Source organism: Fistularia commersonii, chromosome 36, assembly GCF_037954325.1.
Source record: "Fistularia commersonii isolate RoL2024-O1a breed Wild chromosome 36, RoL_Fcom_v1.0, whole genome shotgun sequence".
Classification (NCBI taxonomy): domain Eukaryota; kingdom Metazoa; phylum Chordata; class Actinopteri; order Syngnathiformes; family Fistulariidae; genus Fistularia; species Fistularia commersonii.
Genome location: NC_141319.1, coordinates 4,003,238 through 4,021,599, shown reverse-complemented (window position 1 = coordinate 4,021,599; position 18,362 = coordinate 4,003,238). Strand labels below are relative to the sequence as shown.

At 50.5% G+C, this 18,362-nt stretch overlaps 1 protein-coding gene across 1 annotated transcript in view; it reads left to right on the top strand.

Moving 5' to 3' along the window:
• LOC147213388 (forkhead box protein N3-like) overlaps window positions 1-17,793 on the top strand; it is a 69,045-nt gene extending 51,252 nt beyond the window's left edge. The window contains exons 4-6 of the mRNA XM_086142979.1: window positions 4,146-4,204; window positions 12,777-12,885; window positions 13,599-17,793. Of these exons, the coding sequence (XP_085999105.1) occupies window positions 4,146-4,204; window positions 12,777-12,885; window positions 13,599-14,151 (721 nt within the window). The 3' untranslated portion in view covers window positions 14,152-17,793. The remainder of the gene's footprint in view (window positions 1-4,145; window positions 4,205-12,776; window positions 12,886-13,598) is intronic.
• The last annotated feature ends 569 nt before the right edge of the window (window positions 17,794-18,362 follow it).

Sequence of the window (18,362 nt, the reverse complement as noted above, 5' to 3'; positions counted from 1 at the left end):
GCAAACAGTCGGCGGAGGTGAGCGGGGATTCGCCGCGTTTAATCAACGGTGTCAGACACCTGAGAGTCAGTCGCTGCACAACAAACTTTTTCATGCAAGGAGTGACCCAGTTTACTTGAGCCTTCTCATAAAAATCCTGCTTTTTCCCCTTCAGTGTTTTCCCTTTTGGAAAAAAAGGAGGGGGGGGGGGCTTCCCTGAAACCCTCGAAAAAAAAAAGAAAAAAAAAATTAGTTTTCAGATGGTTCGGACAGAAGATTTCTCTTTTATTCGTTCTTTCATTATCTACTTTACATTACTCTACATTATTACACACTCTACATTATTCACTCACTCTTTCACCTGTTATATAGACATATAAACATTCACTCATTCATTCACATTACATTCCAGTCATTTGGCAAACACTTTTATCCAAAGGGACTTATAAAAAGTGCAATTCAGTCACCAAAGATCCAAAGTACCGGTCGTGGGAAGTCAGAAGTGATCACTTTACCAAATAACCATCTCAAAACCATAAACATACATTAATGTCTTTTTTTGGTTTGTTTTCTTTCGGCGGGGTTGGGGGCTAAATGGGATTAGTGGGGTAGTGCTTGGTGAAGAGGTCACATCATATACACACACATCCATTCACTCATTCATTCACATATCACAGACATACATCCATTTATTCACACATTCATCTGTAATATAGATACACAACCATGCACTCACTCATTCACGTCATAAAGACATACATCCATTTACTTACTCATTCACCTGTAATATAGACACACAACCATCCACTCATTGTATAGACATACATCCATTCACTCATTAATTCACATCATCAAGACATGCATCCATTTATTTACTCATTCACATGTAATATAGATATACAATCATTCACCCATTCATTCACATGTTCTAAAGAGACATACATCCATTTATTCATTCATTCATTCAGGTCATATAGACACGCAACCATCCACTCATTCATTCACATATCACAAAGAGACATGTATTTACCCACTCATTCACCTGTTGTATAGACGCACAACCATTCACTCACTCATTCACACCATATACAGACGCACAACCATTCACTCATCATATAGACATACATCCATGGAGTCATTCATTCCCATGATAAAGACACACATCCATTTATTTTCTCATTCACCTGTAATATAGATACACAATCATTCACTCATTCACGTCATAAAGACATACATCCATTCATTCACATGTTCTAAAGAGACATACATCAATTCACTCATTCATTCACACATCACAAAGAGATGTGTATCTATTTACTCACTCATTCACCTGTTATACAGACACACAACCATCCACTCATCATATAGACATACATCCGTTCACTTATTCATTCATTCACATCGTAAAGACGTACATCCATTTATTTACTCATTCACCTGTAATGTAGATACACAACCATTCACTCATTCATTCACGTCATAAAGACACACATCCACTCATTGACATGTCATATAGAGACATGCATCCTTTTACTCACTTTTACTCACTCATTCAACCACTCACTCAGCCTAGATTATCCAGGTGTGAATGTCAGAGTGAGTGGTTTTACGTCTTTCTATGACGTGTAATGAGTGTAATGGTGGTTCGTCTCTATAAGACGTGTGAACGAGAGCATGAATGGCTGTTTGGATCTTTACGCCACCCTGATGTGACCCGGCGACCTCTTGCACAATGACGGCCGGGTCAAACTCCAGCGCCTGAGGATGGAATAAGCGCTACAGAGAACGGATGTATGCTGAAAACCGACTCGCCGCGGAAACCGGTGGTCGGATTTTAACCGGGAAATTACCAAACTAATTCCCTCCCCGGTTTGCTCGCGGGGGTCATCGTTAAAGTCGCAACCGTGACAAAGAGATCGAAAGCCTATTCGTCCCGAATCCGGCGGGGGCGCACCGGAAAAAATAGTTCCGCGCGGGTAAACCCGGTTAAAAAAAAAAAAAAAAAAAAAACAGTGACGCCCGTCCGCGTCGGAGGAATTATCCGGTTTCCTTTATCTGCATCTCGGAATTCACGGGCCAATCAATACAACACACTGCGTCTCTCTGAAGAGCCCTCGCTCTCGAGAACGGCGTTGTGAAGTGTAAGGAGCGTGAACGGCTGCACGGCGTGTCTATTATGCTAAGGTCAAGGACTGTCTCCGACACTCAGAGGTGGAGCCAGGAGACGGAGACGCCGCAGGACGGAAGGATGAGGGCGGAGGGAGAGGAAGCCGGGGGGCCGCGACGCTTCTCTTTGTCGCTCAGACGGTTTTCATGGGTCGTAATAACTCACGGCGCGATGCCGACCCCCACCTGCAGCGTCCTTACGCGCGTCTTCAACTCCGTGTGCGTGTTTGCAATGAACGTGTCTGTGCTGAGCGTGCACTTGCGTGTGTGTGTGTGAGAGAGCGTGCACATGTGTGTGTGTGTGTGTGTGCAACTGAGTGAAAGGGAGGGGAGAGCAGAAGCATGCTGGGTAGGAGGTCAGCTTCGTGGTGCATTCCTTCACACTTCATCAGCATCTGGATGAGAGGAGGAGGGGAGGGAAGAATGAATGTCTCAAGGGGGCTGAGAGAAGCTCTCTCTCTCTCTCTCTCTCTTTCTCTCTTTCGCTCCCTCTTTCTCTCTCTTTCTGTCTCTCTCTCCTTCTCTCTGTCTCACTCCCTCTATAGAGAAAGACGGGGGTGTGTGTTCGGGGCTGTGGAAGGGGGGGGGTATCGCTATGAGTGTCTGCCGCAAGTTCAGCCCCTCGCCCCCCCGCTGCACTAAACGCACTGGGGTTGCCTAGGCGATGCGAACGCCACCATGGCAACACGTGTACTGTAGCGTAAGGCAGGTGCCGCCGCGCCGTGGAGCCATTTGTCGAGAGAGGGAGGCAGCGCAGGGGATGGGAGGATGAGTGAAAACTGGAAGGAGGGAGAGAGAGAGGGGGGGGGTGAGATGGGCGGGGGTGGGGTGGTAGGGAAAACAGACAGGCTGTTAGCGCAGGAAAAATATGTTATCGCCGTGGCAACGCAATGTGGCAACTCTCCATGGCAACAGCAGGTGGCTCAGGGCTGAAATTTGCATTTGCTGCTTTTGCTTTTTTGTGCCTCCTGTGTGTATGCGTGCGTGCACATGTGTGAGTGTGTGTGTGTGTGTGTGTGTACGTTTCCACCACCACCACCACCCCCCCCTGCATCTGGCAAGGTGAGAGCCACATCACAAGTGCAGACGTCCAAATCCCTCCATTCAGCAGCTTAGCGGGAACATAAAACAGGCCTCACATTACAAAGGAAAACTCTCCCGACGAGTGGGGAAGGAGCTGGCTGCCGTCCGCCCGGGTCGGCGGCGTCTCCAGGTGTTTTGTGTCGCGCGTATGGCCCCCCCCCGATCTACGTTGTCAGACGCACGCCGGCTGTGTTTGGTCTGACACGAACAAAACAAAACAAAAAAAACACGGGAGTAGAAGGAGCAGCCAGACGTGTCGCCCGTCGGGAAGCTAAAGACCACTCAACCTGGAAAAATTTCCCTCTTCTCCTTTCAAACCGTGGATTTACAAGCAAAGCGGGATCTATTGTCTTTCAATGTGTGTGTGTGTGTGTGTGTGTGTGCGAGCGAGACGACGTCTCCATCTTTTTGAGCAATGCTGTCATTACCCCCCTCATTAGCGTTGCAATGATCAACTAGTCCCCCGACCCGCTCTTCTTCTTCTTCTTCTTCTTCTTCTTCGGGTTCGAACCCGTCTCTCTGCGTGACACTAGCATGTGTTGAATATGTGTGTGTGTGTGTGCGCGCATACCCTCACACTCTCTCCCCCCCTTGAATGTGTGTGAATGGAGCCGCGGTGGGCGGCGGGGGGTTGTCATGAGAAATTACCCCCGTGGACTACGGCGGCGAGGCTGTAATTCTCCGAGGTAATCACAGGGAATAATGGCAACAGTGGGACACCCGGGAATCTAATCACTATAATCAGAAGCGCCGGCTTATAGGCTCAAATTCCTGCCCGCTATCCGCCTGGTGATGAAGCCCGCTGGGCCGGTCCACGACTGCAACATGATCAAATGATTGACCAGTTCTCTCTCTCTTTCTCTTTCTCATCCATCCTTTTTTTTTTTTTTTCATACCGGCATCCCCTCCTCTCCCAGCCCTCCACTGTGGTCGGGGAGTCCCCTCTTCAGAAAGAACGGAGGAGTTCTCCTACAAGGTAACCGTCTCACCTCTGTCAGTCTTGTTCTGTGTGTGTGTGTGTTTGTCTCTTCCTCCCCCCCCCCACAAACACACACACACACACACACTCCACGGTTGTGCCGATTCCGATCGTCTCAATTCACACACACACACCTTGAGAATACACCTTGCTGGGCTGACAGTAGGCAACGGCGAAGGGAAGCTTTTCTGCAGAGGGTGTGTTAGAGTGTTTTTTTTTTTAAATAAAAGTAATAATAATAATAATTTGGCTGGGTGAAGGAGCTTTTGGTGTTTCCGCCTCCCTGCAAGAAGGTTCGATTCGGACGGGAGAGAGTGCACGTCCCCCCCCCCCCCCCCCGCCAGCTGTGTCTGGGTTTCCTCCCACAATCATGCACGAGGTTCACAAAATACCAATTCCCGATGTGCGAATCGTCGTTTGCCTCCACGGAGACGACAGAGCGAATAGTTGCACGTCTAACCGACGAGTATATTTTATTCGTCTCTTTAAGAAACGTGAATGAGTGAACGCTTTTACGTCTCTATATGCTGCTCCGTGATTGGTCCCCGCCTCTCGGCCAATCACAGCCGGGATACTCCCCAGCCCCTCCCTTTTGACCCGGAGTACTAGAGCTAATGAATGAATGAATAATGACGATGACAACGTTGCTGAGCGACGGAGCTGGAAACGAAATCCTCACCTCCGTCTCAGAGGACGGGAAGCGACCCCCCCACACACACACACACACACACACACACACCATCCCCGCCACCTCTTCGACGCTCGAACCGCGCCGGCGCTCCTTCCTTCCCACCCTTTTGTTGTCATACGCCTCCTCTTCCCTGTATTTTCCATTATTCCCCCCCCCCGCCGCCCGCCCCTGGATGGCAGTTTAAATGGACATTCAATCCCAATCAGGGAGCACTCCAGGAGCTCCCTGGGCTGCCGAGTCCTAAATGGAGGGGGAAATGGATACATTAGGCGTCCGCGGCGCGCCCTCCGCCGCCGCCGATAATGGAGTAGTAATGGTCAAGGAGCCGGGGTTGGAGGGAGCGTCTGAAAAACCTGGACTCCCTCTAGACACATGATCCGGGAGCGATGTGTCTGAGCGGCCGGCCGACCGACGGGATAGATAGACGGGTGGAAAGGGGTGGAGGTGTGTGTGTGTGTGTGTGTGTGTGTGGGCGGGGGGTGCATGTGACAGGCGGGGAAGAGAAACTTTTTAAATCTGTAATGTGTTTTTTGAAAGGAGCCGGCGTAGAACGGTCAGGTGTGATATTGCCAGACGGCGTGGGGAAAGAGGAGGTTCTGACAGCCAGCCGGAGGCAAAGACAGGGAAGAGGCGAGGGGGGTGGGCGGAGGTGTGTGTGTGTGTGTGTGTGTTTGGGGGGTGTTCGAGGCCCCTCGGTTCCCGGCGTTATCGCATCCATCTTCCGCTCCCGGAGCTTTCAGACTCGACCCCTCTCTGAGCTGAAGGGGGGGGGCGACTCCCAGCCCACCCGCCCCGCGGCCGCCCTCTGGCTCGGGACGAGCGGAAGGACGCCGAGCATCTGTGGGGCTGTAGATGCACGTCAACCCTCTCCTCACTCCACACACACACACACACACAACCAGACCACATCTATCTGCAAAACTCAAACGTGAACATGAAAACAATACGTTGCTATTTTCCCACTCCTGCCTGTGTTTGCTTAATATTCATTAATACCTTGACGTGCAAATTGAATTGTTGTACGTCTGAAGTGTGAATGGTTGTATGTCTCTGCCCTGTAACTGATTGAATGAATAATAAATGAACGGGTGAATGTGTGGAAAGTCCAATCACGGTCTGCATCGGTGCGTGCACGTTGAACGGTAATACTTACAGTGGAGTAAACGCTGCGGGGCGCTGTGAGGGTTAACTCAAGGTACCGGGTTCCAAACCAACTCCAGCATTTTTTTTTTTTTTTTTCCTCCTTTTTTTTTTTTTTCCACGCGAGCCGGGAGGAAAAATGTCGCGCGAGTCACAGAAAATCACCTCTTCCAAAAAAAAAAAAAAAAAAAAAAAAAAAAAACGTCCGCGCTCGCTTTTTTTCAATAAATAAATAATAAAGATATCGGAAATATCTTCGGCGGGCCGTGTCGCCGGGCGAGGCTGACGCGGATTACACGCCGCCCATTCCGCTTATTAACACCCGTGTTTGTCGTCGCGTCTCGGCGGCCTATCAGGTCCCCCGTAATTGAATGTTCCTTTAATTCCGCCCGTCACCCTTGCGAGTCACGGCGTCAGTCAGCCGGTGCGGGGCCCGGGGAGGGGAGGGGAGGCGGGGAGGTTCGGGACGGACGGGTCGGTCAGCCGCGCGGTCGGACCGCCGGCGGCGGCGAGGTTGGGAGGGGACGGACGCGGTCGCAAAAAAAAAAAAAAAAACACACGCCGGCGAGGAGGAGGAAGGAGGAGGGGGGAGATACGAGGGTGGGCGGCTTTCAAACAGTTGCTTTGTCAAGGTCTGCCGGGGGCGACCTTTGAACCTTAGAGATTGTAAGTTCAGCGCCTCTGTGTGTGTGTGTGTGTGTGTGTGTGTGTGAGGGGCTCCTCTGCCGGCCTGCGCGGAGACTGCAGCCTGCAGGGCCATGTGGAACTCATTTAGCAGGAGAGCAGAGGAGGCTGAGTGCCTGCGCGGCACACGAGAGCCGCGAGGGGCGGCGCGCCCAGGGCTCCCATCGCCCTGGAAAACAGACGGGCGGCGGGCGAAGACGTGGGAAGCAGACAGAGAGGCAGGGAGGCCGACCAGGCGTAGGAAAAAAAAAAAAAAAAAAAGACAAACGAGAGGATATTTTCTCTCCGGGAAAGAAAACGGCACGGTGCAAACAGACTTTTTTTTTTTTTTTCTCCTGTGTCCTTTTTTCTGCTACCAATCAGACGCCTTTTTTTTTATTTATTTTTTTATATTTTTCATTTGTTTTGCTTTAAGTGGGCGAGATGGTTTAGGAGCGCGGCCGGCGCTCCCGCAGCTTCGCTCGTCACCTCCTCTTCGCAGCATATGTCCCAGGATTTTTACCTGCAGAGCCGGCGTGCTGCACGCTCGCCGCACGCTCAGTGGGAGACATGAGTCACCACTATACATAGAATGACAGTGGGATCGATAGGGAGGGAGGAGAGGAGAGGAGGAGTCGGCGAGGGAGGGAGGAAGAGGAGGAGGGGGGGGTTAGAAGACGGCGTACGGCGAGGCTTTGCCGAGAAATGCAAACATTAAACCGAAGAGGCGATGCAACTCACCAGAGGCTGGGAGGCGAGACTTTTTCGCTTTCAGATTGGAGTGCTGTGTCTATGTGTGCGTGTGTGCGTGTGCGTGTGTGTGTGTGCACCCCGGGCAGGAGTGCGTCGCCAGGGCGACGAGGGGCCGAGTCAAACAGAACCCGCCCCACCACCACCACCACCACCACCCCTCCGCTGTATTTCCTGTCTCGCTCACGCGCTCCCCTCTCCTCTCCATCACTTTCTCTGCTGATGCATGATCTACCACTCAGTGGCATGTGGAAGGGAGCCGTTGCCATGGCAACCCCAAAGCCCGACTGGAGCCAGAGGTGGGGAGCACGGGAGGGGAAGGGGGGAGGGGGGGGGCGGGTTGTCAAACCAGGGAGACCTAATGCACTGCCCACACACACAACCGCACAGCGAGTGATCAAGATTACAATAGAGACTCTGTGCAGGGACTTACTTATAAGGTTATGGAGAGCAGAGCTGGAGATATCAGGGGCAGAGCTTCGCTAACTGGAGTCAATGAGATTACCGTGGGCGCAGGCCGGCCGGCGGAGAGTGTATGACCAGCGGCGACGCGCTAAAAGCACCGCCGGCATCATCCGTCTCCGGTTTCGCGACCGAATATGGACGTCGCGGCTTGAATATTTTAATAGGCGCGCGGCGTTAAAAGGGAGCTCTGCGGACGGGGGAGGGCGGAACACCGGCGGCGGCCGCCGGCCACGTGCGCGGCGGCTGGAGTCGCACGCCGACAAAAGAGCCGTTGATTCCCCGCAGCACCTTTCAAACGCCGCGGCCCGCACGTGGCGGCGGGGCCTCCCGGGCAGACGGCGAGGGAAAAAAAAACAGGTCACCGTTTGTGAACTGCGAAGCGACCCCCGGGGAGGAAAGACGACAGCTGTTTTTTTTTTTTTTTTTTTTTTCTCCCTGCAAACCGGGGTTGCCATGGCGATCACCCAGCCTTGAGTAATGAAAGTTTTTGGCTGAGACGGAGGCATGTGTCCTTTTCTCTCTGCGCTTTAATTCTTTCCCTCCGCCGTTCCCGTCGGAAAGAAAAAAACGTGAAACGTTTGCGTTCGTTTTAAAGGGTTTTCCGCGTCCGAGTCCTTCCAACGGGCGATGAACCCGTTCAAACCGACTCCTCGTCGAGCGCACGCCGTCGTCGCGACGGTCGGCGCTTCCGCCTCGCGACGAGAAGCTTTCCGAAAACACGCGTGAGGTTCATTGAATTGTCCAGACATGTGGACGAGAGTGTGAATTATTTAACGTCTCTATATGATGTGCGAATGAAGGAGCGATCAGTTGTAGGTTCTTTATGATGAGAGAGTGAATGGTTGAATAATGATGGAAAACCCCGACCTCTCGCCAGATGGATCCACCCACCATCCCTGCGGCCCCGACTTATGGATACGTGACAGAATGAATGAATATTAGCCTGTCGCTTAGCACCAGTAACTTTCTGCTCGTGTTTTCTTATCAAAACAGGTAGTAGCATCAGTCATTTTTGAGCATTAAATGCTAAGTCAACACTGGACGGAAATCCAGTGATCCTATTTCTCCAATCATTAATTAAGCTTTATTTAGCTTTCATTGCAATGAATTCTGGCCGCAACGTCGAAGTAAAAGCTTGAAAATGTCGACTGCAAACCCGAAAACGGCGATGCCGTTGTTGCTAGACAACCGTCGCGCGGGGAGAGCGCGCGCTGACAGCGCTGACGGCTTTAAATCGTGTGTCTCCCAGATGTCGGACTGGATCAGCGGCGTTGCTGAAACGTGACCCCTCCCCTCCCCTCCCGATTGTTAAACTGTTTGGAATCTGGAGCTTTAGCGGGACACGTGAGGACAGGCGGGGATTTGTTCCAAGCCCGTCATCCTGCGCCGTGGAGCCGCGGATGTTTGTCCCGTCCTGCGGAGATATGCCCTTTACCGAGGGCCCGTCTCCTAATTGGCTTTTTCGCTCGTCGTCTTTTGTCCCGTTTTCCGTCAGAAGAAGCCCAGCCGAGCTCGTGAGCGGCACGTTTACGCCGAACGCCGCTCGCCGCTCGCCCGGGAACCCTTTTCGGCACCCGATGACCTCAGGTCAAACGCAAGCGTGTGTTTGTTAGCGCCACCTTAGCTGAGTCGACCTCTTGACGAGGGCCAGAGTGGAACCGACCGACCCGCGAGCGCGGCGGCGTGACAAAGGCGGCGTCCGTCTTGGACCCCGCTTCCCCGAACACCGCCGCCACCACCACCGGCGTGTGTTCTGTGAGACTCCTCGGGATATCAGAGGGGATATCGTCGTGTTCGCTTCCCTCTGCCTTTCGCATCTTCCGACTGCATCTGCGGTTTGAAGTTCGCTTTCCCTCCCGCATCCCCGTTTTTTTGTACCTCCAGGTATCTGCTTCATCTCCGCACTTTCATGTTCGACGAGGAGCCTTGTTAAGTTACGGCCGATAAAAACAGTGCGTCCCGATTTCGCCGCTCGATAATACGAGCTAATAGACAGCGGGAAAGGCCGGCTTTCGTTGGGAACATTTCCGAGAGGGATGAAACGTGTTTATCCCGCGTTTTTAACGCGGCCCCCCGATAAGCCCGCTGCTTTTAAATGTCACCGAATCAAGACTCCGTGGCTTAAAGAAGGCATCTTCAGACCCATTGTGAAGGAAATTTAAATACGAGGCGGTCCGAGGCGACCCGTCAGACCGCCGGCCCCCTAGCCAGAGGGAAGGGGCTTCAAAAAATTGACACCGACCCCCGTCTTTTAAGAGTCGCTTCAAAAGTTGACGACTTTTGGAGATACGATAGTTTGAATCTGAGGGACGCTTGACCGGCGGTTTTGGGCGAGACGGTGAAGAACGTAGTAGACCTGGAACCAAAACATAAGGATTGACTTCCAGTGAACACCGGCGTTCATATTTGTCACCTTTATCTCCCTCCTTCACCGACCTCTTGGAAGATCTGAAGGTGGAACTTTATTAAAAAACAGATTTTCAGCAAATGAAGGAAAAACCCAACATACGTGATGAGGCGTCGCACGATCGGCTGATTTTCTAGTCAACCTTTCGTTCCCGTGCCGCGTACGTTGCCAAACAGCGCCCGCGTCGTCTCCAGCTCGGCTTCGGCTGTTTAGTCGCCGACCAATGGACGGGTCATGGCACTTGGTTACTTTCTCCCCGTTTTTTGTCGTACGCTAGCCGCTCGCCGCTCTCCTTCCGCTTTTCATCGGACACTCCTGTCTTTTTCGTTGTCTCCTCTTCCTCGTCGACATTCTCTCGCCAGCCTTCCTTCCCAGAGTTTCTCTTAAAAATCTCCACCTCTCCGAATCTCCCGGGGATTTCTTTCTTACAGCTGAGGCTTTCGCACATGGAACCGATAAGCATACCCTGAGTAGACCAGTGAGACCGATTTTATCCGTAGGCCACCAAATCCGATGACACTTTCCATGTAGGGCAGTTCTGGACTGCACTCTTTAAGACGATTGACAGAAACCCAACATTTCCCCAAGTGCGACCTCGGAGAGATCCCAGCTCGGGCTCGGCGGCCTTCTGCCTCGACTGGTTTGGGTAGAAAGAGACAGCGAGAGAACGGGACGGGGAGATAGAAAGCAAAGAGTGAGCGAGACCGAGGTGGGTATGAGGGTTGGGAGGGACGAGCGCTAATCATCTCTTACTTAGAATAACAGCGGCGTTGACAGTTACATGCTAATAGCTGACATGATACAATAATAGCTTTAATATTCATGGGAGAAATAACAATGGTGGATGTTGCAGATCGCTGCAGTCAATCAAGCCGCAGCCCCCGGGATCGTGTGAAATGAGAGAGCCCGAGGACACGGGAGAAGATGTGAGGTTACTATCATGCATAGATGAAGGGACACGAGTGCAGGAAGAGCGGGAGAGAAGTGCATCGCGGGATATCCCTCGACAGAGTAAGCCGATGGCAACGTAACTAGGGGCTAGTCATGCGCTAACCGTTAGCTCTGTCAAAAAGGAAGGTTTCGGAGACGATACCGCAGAGAAGGAACCGGGTAACCGAATGCTCCGGCTCCCGTTCTGCTTTCAGAGACTCCGGGGACCCGGGGGGGGGTCGTGTGCAGATAGTGGATTGTGGGATTTGTAGTTTTTCAGTCTCACATTCCAATGTGTTGATGTGTTCAAAAACTACAACTCGCTAAAGTGGCTATTGGGGGCGGGTGCCATTTGTAGGGCCATCGGCGTCAAACAGGTGCAATACGGACCCGATGTCTCGCTTAAAATGGAAAATCTCTCCCGTTTTTCCTGCTTGTCTTTTCCAAAGAAGTGTAATATTTAATTGCCGGAGTGGCCTTTGTTTGCTCTGTCAGTGTGCGAGATTGCTCAATAAATACATTTAACAATGTTAAATATGTAGAGAGCAAAAAGGGGGAGCTGGGGGGTGAAAGTAAATAAGAATGTCCCCGTTGAATTTAAAAATAAACTGCCTGCTGTTTATCCCAGCACATCAGACGGGCTGGATTTAGCAGAGCCCAGCGGTCGTTGGTAATTGAATGATTCACAGCGGCCTTAACTCATTTATGACGCTTTGCCGCTCAATTTAACCTCGCCTTGCTCATCAATATTGCCCCGTTGGCCTCCCGACGGTCGGCCGGCGCTCATCGAGCTGCTCTCAGGTCTCGTCGTGTTTTGGAGAAGGCAACCTCTGCGTGTTCTCGGGATTTGTTTTTATCGAAAACACCTCCGTGCGCCTCGTGTGCAGTCCTGATTTGGTTTGGCTCCTGAAGTGTGTGCGCGTGTTCTGGAAGTGGACTCGCATCTTTGATTTTGCCATCTAATTTGCTAAATTCGAATGCGGACGGAGCGCTCTGTCCGTCCTCTGCGTTTCTGTCTTGCTACGTTGTCACGTAGTATTTAACGGCCGCACGCAATTGTGCATGTGTGTCTTTCTCAGAACCTACATTAGCATCGGCTACGTCGTCGCCATGTTCGCTATTAGCCGCGGCGAGCCTGACGTAGCAGCTCGGGCCTCTCTATCCGTTTTGTCGCGAGGAAATAGCCAACGGAAATAGATTTTTAAAAAGGCGCTCCCTAGTCTACGAGATGCCGATCGGTTCCTGCGGAAGCGTAAAAAGAGCTAAAATGGTTCCCCCGCTGTCCGAATGCACAATAAAAAGGCCCGGTTCCTGCAGAATGTTGCTACAATGAGAACGGGATTGGTGTCTGCACAGCCCTCTAGTGGGTGTATTGCTTTGCAGCCGTGACGACGTAAAACGCATATGGGACGTCTGAGGGCAGTGACGTTTGACCGCGTCTGAAACGGGCGTAGCTGTTTACAGACGTAACGTTAGCACTAGCGAGCCTTAAGTCTGTTTACCTTTTTTTTTCCCCCCCGCAGTACCCCGTGGTGTGATTCAAAATGGCGCCCGCATACGGAACCAGGCGCTATTCCCGGTGATCAGACCCCTCCCCGTCAGCCCCGTGGGGAGCAGAACCTCGGCCATAAGGTGGGTAGAACTATTCTCACGGTCGCGTTTCACGTTCACGGTACTTCGCCTTCGCCGTGTTGGAGAGGTGCGACGATACAACGGCGGCCTCCCGCGCGTGAACACGCAAACGGGCGTATCGGAGAGGAGAGTCCTATTGAGAAGCGTCCGTAGCACGCGCGGACATGCACATCCATCATAAGAGCACAAGAGTGTGATGGCCCGCGCCGCATAATGAATTAAACATACCCAAAGGCCGGCTAAAGGTATGCAGTGAATATTTGATCACCGCGGGGGTGCCTGTTTTCTTATAAGATATTAATGCGCTAACCCTCTCATTCTGCCGCGGCTGAAATGTCCGAGGGACGTGTAAGAAGCGCCTTTTGATTTATCGGTTGTCAGAACGCCGCCCCCGTCCTCCGGCGCCCGACGCGGACGAGGCTCCTTTGACTAATACGGCCAATTACGCGTCGCGAGGGGGAACTTCTTCAGCCGACCCGCGTCGGATGTCACGGGTTCGTAGTCGTCTTCGTTAAGTTTTCGGGGGAAGATGCCTCCGCCTCTTAGAGACACGAGGGTTTGATTCGAAAAGGGGAGGGGGGGGGGGGGGGGGGGGGCGTCGATAGCTGACGTGAGTAAAGATCATCACCTGGAGTTCTTTGCTTTCGGGCGAAATGAACGGTAAATCGCCCAAACGCCCTCCGTCGGAGTAACTCTGTGCTCCTTCCGCTCAGATCTTCCCTGGGAGATTATCTTAACCGTGGACAAGACAGCCCGTCCCGCTACTCCCCTCCGCCCTGCGGCGAGGACCTTCAGGATGACCACACGTACAGCACGGCCAAGTCCCCCAGCAGGCTGTGCCCGTCCCAGGTCGCGGCCCCTTCCTCTCCGCTGGACGACGACATCATCGCCGTGGAAATCCAATCAGACATCAAACCCGAGCCCCGGGAGATTCCGCTGGACTCTCACGTCGCCGCCGCCGGTGCTACCTACCTTTCCCAGCAGGCCCTGCGCGGGCAGAGACGTGGTTTGGGGGCGGGGGCCGGGAACCCGGCGGGCAGCGGTTTGCCCTGGACCAAAAGCCGAGCGAGGGGCGTGAGCGACACGCTGCCGCTGAAGAAGCGGCGCGCGGCGGCGGTGGAGAAGCCGCCGGAGAGCGACGACGAGGAGATGAAGGAGGCGGCGGGGTCGCTGCTCCACCTGGCGGGGGTCAGAGCCTGCCTCAACAACATCACAAACCGCACGGCTAAGGGCCAGAAGGAGCAGAAGGAGGCCCTGAGAAACTAAAAAAAAAAAAAAAAACATGCAAACAAACACACACACACACACACACACACACACACACACACTGACAGACGGTATACAAAGCACGCACACACACTTACAACACACGAATAGGTCGACAGGTAACCTTACAGCATTAGTCACAACCGACACTTCTCATCTCCCTCTATCTATCTGCAGGGCATTAGGTGAATCCTACTTATTTGTGGCAATATCAAAAATCTGTGTTTTCCTACATGTTCATCAACACTTAACGCCGATGGGTATTTTTTAATTTTTTATTTTCACGCGTCTCTCTCTCTTTCTCTTTCTCTCTCTCTCTCTCTCTGTCTTTCTTTCTCTTGTTCGTTTTTGTTGTTTTAAAAGGGGATGAAAGCCATACACACACACTTAAAAAAAAAAAAAAAAAAAAAAAAAAAGGAAAAAGGAAGCACGCGTCGTCACTGATTCGGACCAGGTGTACAGGACAGAGCGGGATCACGCTGAGGAGCGGTACGTCGGTGGAGAGCGGCCGTTTTTTTTATTTTGTTTGTGTTTTTTTTTTTTTCGTCTTACTCGTTTATTTTTTTTTTCGGTTGTTTTTTTTCTTAATTCTATGTGAATCTGTAGCAATCTCGCGGTGATGCCGGCGAGCGGCAGCGGCCAGCAAGGCAAGACTGCGAGCCCGACCCCCCCTTCCCCAACCCCCGCGACCCCTGACCTCCCCTTCGGCCGCTCGCTAGCATCACTCTCCTACATCCATGAGCACAAACGTGAGACTGTGCCAAAGATAAGCGACCAGGTTGCTTCATGTAGCCAATACAACAGCTGACAAAAAAAAAAAAAGAAAGGAAAAGAAATAAAACGAGCGGAGGGCGCGGCGGAGGGAAGGGGGTGGGCGGACGAGCTCGGGAGAACGACCCGGTGTGTCAAAAACAATTGTAAAACCCCAATGTGATATATACTCATGCACTTAAAAGATTTATTTTACGCCACTTTCTAGTACAAAGCGGTCATGGTTTTTATTTCAAGAGCACTCATAGTATTTAAGAAGAGATATATTAAAATGAAAAAAATAAAAAATAAAAAAAAAGTAAATAAAAAATTAATTAAATAAATAATAGTTAAAAAAAAAAAAAAAAAAAAAAGAATTAAAAAAAAAAAAAAAAAAAATCATCTTTATCATCATAGAGATGGATAGCGTGCCGGGTCTGAGGCAATATCTCCTTCGGTTTGTCGTCGTTGCATAATGGAACCCCCCCCACCCCCGTACTGCTGTCTATATACGTAGACGCCTGGTGTTGTTGCCGTAGCTACCAGAGGCTACCGACTCTTTCCTGTCCATTTTACAATGTCGAAGAACTATTTACATGGAACTGTGGGTTTAGGTTTTTGTTTTGTTTTTTCGTTCGCGTCTCGTTTTTTTTCTTTTTTTTTTTTTTTTTTTTTTTTCTATCCTCACTTGACCCTCATAAAGATATAAGCAATTTGTCCCCACGCGGACAACCCTGTAAAAAGGTTAGAAAATATTTTTATTTTTATTTTATTTTCTTTCTTAATTGAAGCAATTTGACCTGCAGGACTTTTCTCAGTTATATTTGCATGGGTGCTTGTAAATAATGATAATAATAAAAAAAAATAAATAAATAAAAAAAAAAGCAAATCTTTTTTATTCAAAGATCATGTAAGATAAACAATGTATTTAGCATGAAGCATGACTTATTTTCATATAAACCTTGATCCTAGAGGAAAAGAAAAAAAGTTTTGCCGCCAATTCTTATACCCGTGATTATCCTTTTTTTTTTTCTTTTTTTTTTTTTCTTTTTTTTTTTTTTTTAAAAATCCTTTTGGATTCCGAGCGGGCTTTCTAACGACACACCTTCAGGGAGGAGCGCAGGGGATCACTCCGTGTTTTAGAGGCCCGAGGGCGCCGCCGCCCCCCCAACCCGGCTGAAACGCCTCTTCGGGGGGGGCGGGCTTCTGTCTTCTTCTGCCCGTACAGTGATTTTAGGTGTTCAGTGTTAACCCCCCCCCCCGTCTGTAAAGTGTGTGTGTGTGTGTGTGTGTTTTATTTTTTCATTTTTTTTTATTTTAATGCCCAGGAACACACACCCTTTAACATTGTGCCTGCCTGCCTGCCTGCCTGCCCTCAGTACCTCTGTTGTCACGTCTCCTGACATGCGTCGACAGAACCTGTCTTTATTTATGACAGTATTGTTATTTTTTTATTATGTTTTTATTTTTTTGTCCGCCGCCCCCCCCCCTTTCAGTGTGTGTATATGTACATTTGTCCTTCTTTTCATCCGCGTCGTTCGGTGTAAACGTGACGGGCAGTGAGAAACCCCCCCGTCGGTTGTCATCAAGAACGTCATATCTGCCGAAAAATAAAATAAAAAATGGCCGCTCGGGAGAAAACGAAGAAGAAGAAATCGGAAAGCATCTAATGGCGTCGGTGACCGGCAACGCCGCTCTGTTTTCAGTATTATCGACGCGTTGAAGCATGGCTTTTGATTAGCGATAATCAAACGCACTTTTTATTTCTTTTTGCTAGCTGAAGGTGTCCCACTGCAAAGCACGTGTGTGTACATATATATATGTATACGGATATACATACATATATATACTGTATAAATACACAAGGTCAGTGGCGAGCAGTGCTGTACGATACGGCGAAAAATGTCGTGAAGCGATAGCGAATCGTCTACTCAGTATTTCCCCCCATTCCTTCTTCGTCTTTATGGCGTCCGCAAGACGTCCGGCTCCTCCTCAATCTCGGGCGCCGTCCACGCGGCGGCCTGGATGGGGTCAAGTTTTTTTAATTTCGGACTATCGGTAGGGGGGGTTCGACGCCCGCTCGGACTGACCGATGTCATCTCAGCCACCTGTAGCACGCGTCGCCAGCCGACGTGGAAGAGGAGACGCTCGGTCGGGCGGTCGGCGGGTGGGTTGGTTCGCTCGTCCGGCGTCGAGCTCTCCGCCATCGCTCAGTCGACGACGTGCCGGCGGATATCGTGTTCCCGGGTTGTCGTCCTAGCAACCGACTGTCACCGACGTGGAGGGATGGGGAACTCCGTGGGAGGTGGAGGTGTTTCTCTCAGAACTGCCAAACAGCCAAGGAGTGTTCTATTCTACCGGGGAAATAAAGAAATTGCTGCCATTTTTTTTTTTTTTTTTTATTATTATTCGTCGAGCGTTTACCATTTTCCTTTTCCCCCAGGAAATCGCCAGCGCCGCCGCCATTTTCATGTTATTTTTTTTATTCTCGGTGATTGTCTGAGCTGAGTATCGGAAAGCCATAGGTTAGTGATGTCAAAATGCAAAACCGCGATCGATCCGTGAGATGTGACGCAGAGTGCGCCCCGGGTGTTTCATTTTTTTTCTTGTTTTTTTTTTTTTTTTTTTTTTTTTTTTTACGATAAATGTTTCGATTCCCTCCTTATTGTGCAATCATATTGCCAAAGAATTATTTCAAGACCTATTTCATCACTACATGTAAATATCAACGTTGTCCGATACTGTGGCAAAAAAAAAAAAAATTATATATATATATATATATATATAAATGTTGTTTTTATTTTGTTTTCCATTTTCTGAAAAACTACAATGATGTTTATGTGATGTATTGTCTTCCAGTTGGTTGCAATAATAAAAAAAAAAAAAATACAAGTTGCAGAGCATCAGCTCAGCTGTTCTGTTGGACGGCAGCCGGCGAGGATCCGGTCGTCGGGGATCCGCCAAAGCCCCGAGCCAATGGCGGTCAAATCAGGTTTCATTTAAACGCCGCCAAATAGCGTCGAATCGGTTGAGAGTTGGTCCGGAAAGCACTCTTTATGCCGATCGAGAGATCGCCCCGACCCGTTAGCGAGCGCTCGGCCACAGCGGCGAGGAAACAATTGCTTTTTTAGCGGCGGGCAGCGCAACGTGGGCGGCCTTCCGCCTCGACGAAGACGAAGTGGGCAGGGACCGTCGCAAACGTATTCGTGATGTCGGCCTCATCGGATTCAGACGTTTAGGGAAAAAAAAAAAAAAAAAAATGACGCCCTCGTCCCTCCCACTTCCAGCCCTCGCCGAACTCCCTGCGTGGGTAACACACACCGGCCACGCGAGACGGGAGACTCTTAATTTGCTCTCAAGACTGACCCCAGTCATTAACCTCCCACATTCCCATCAACAAGGGTCTTATCATAACCGCGCCTCCTCCGCCCGTTAATTATTCATTTACTTCCTCTAATCGT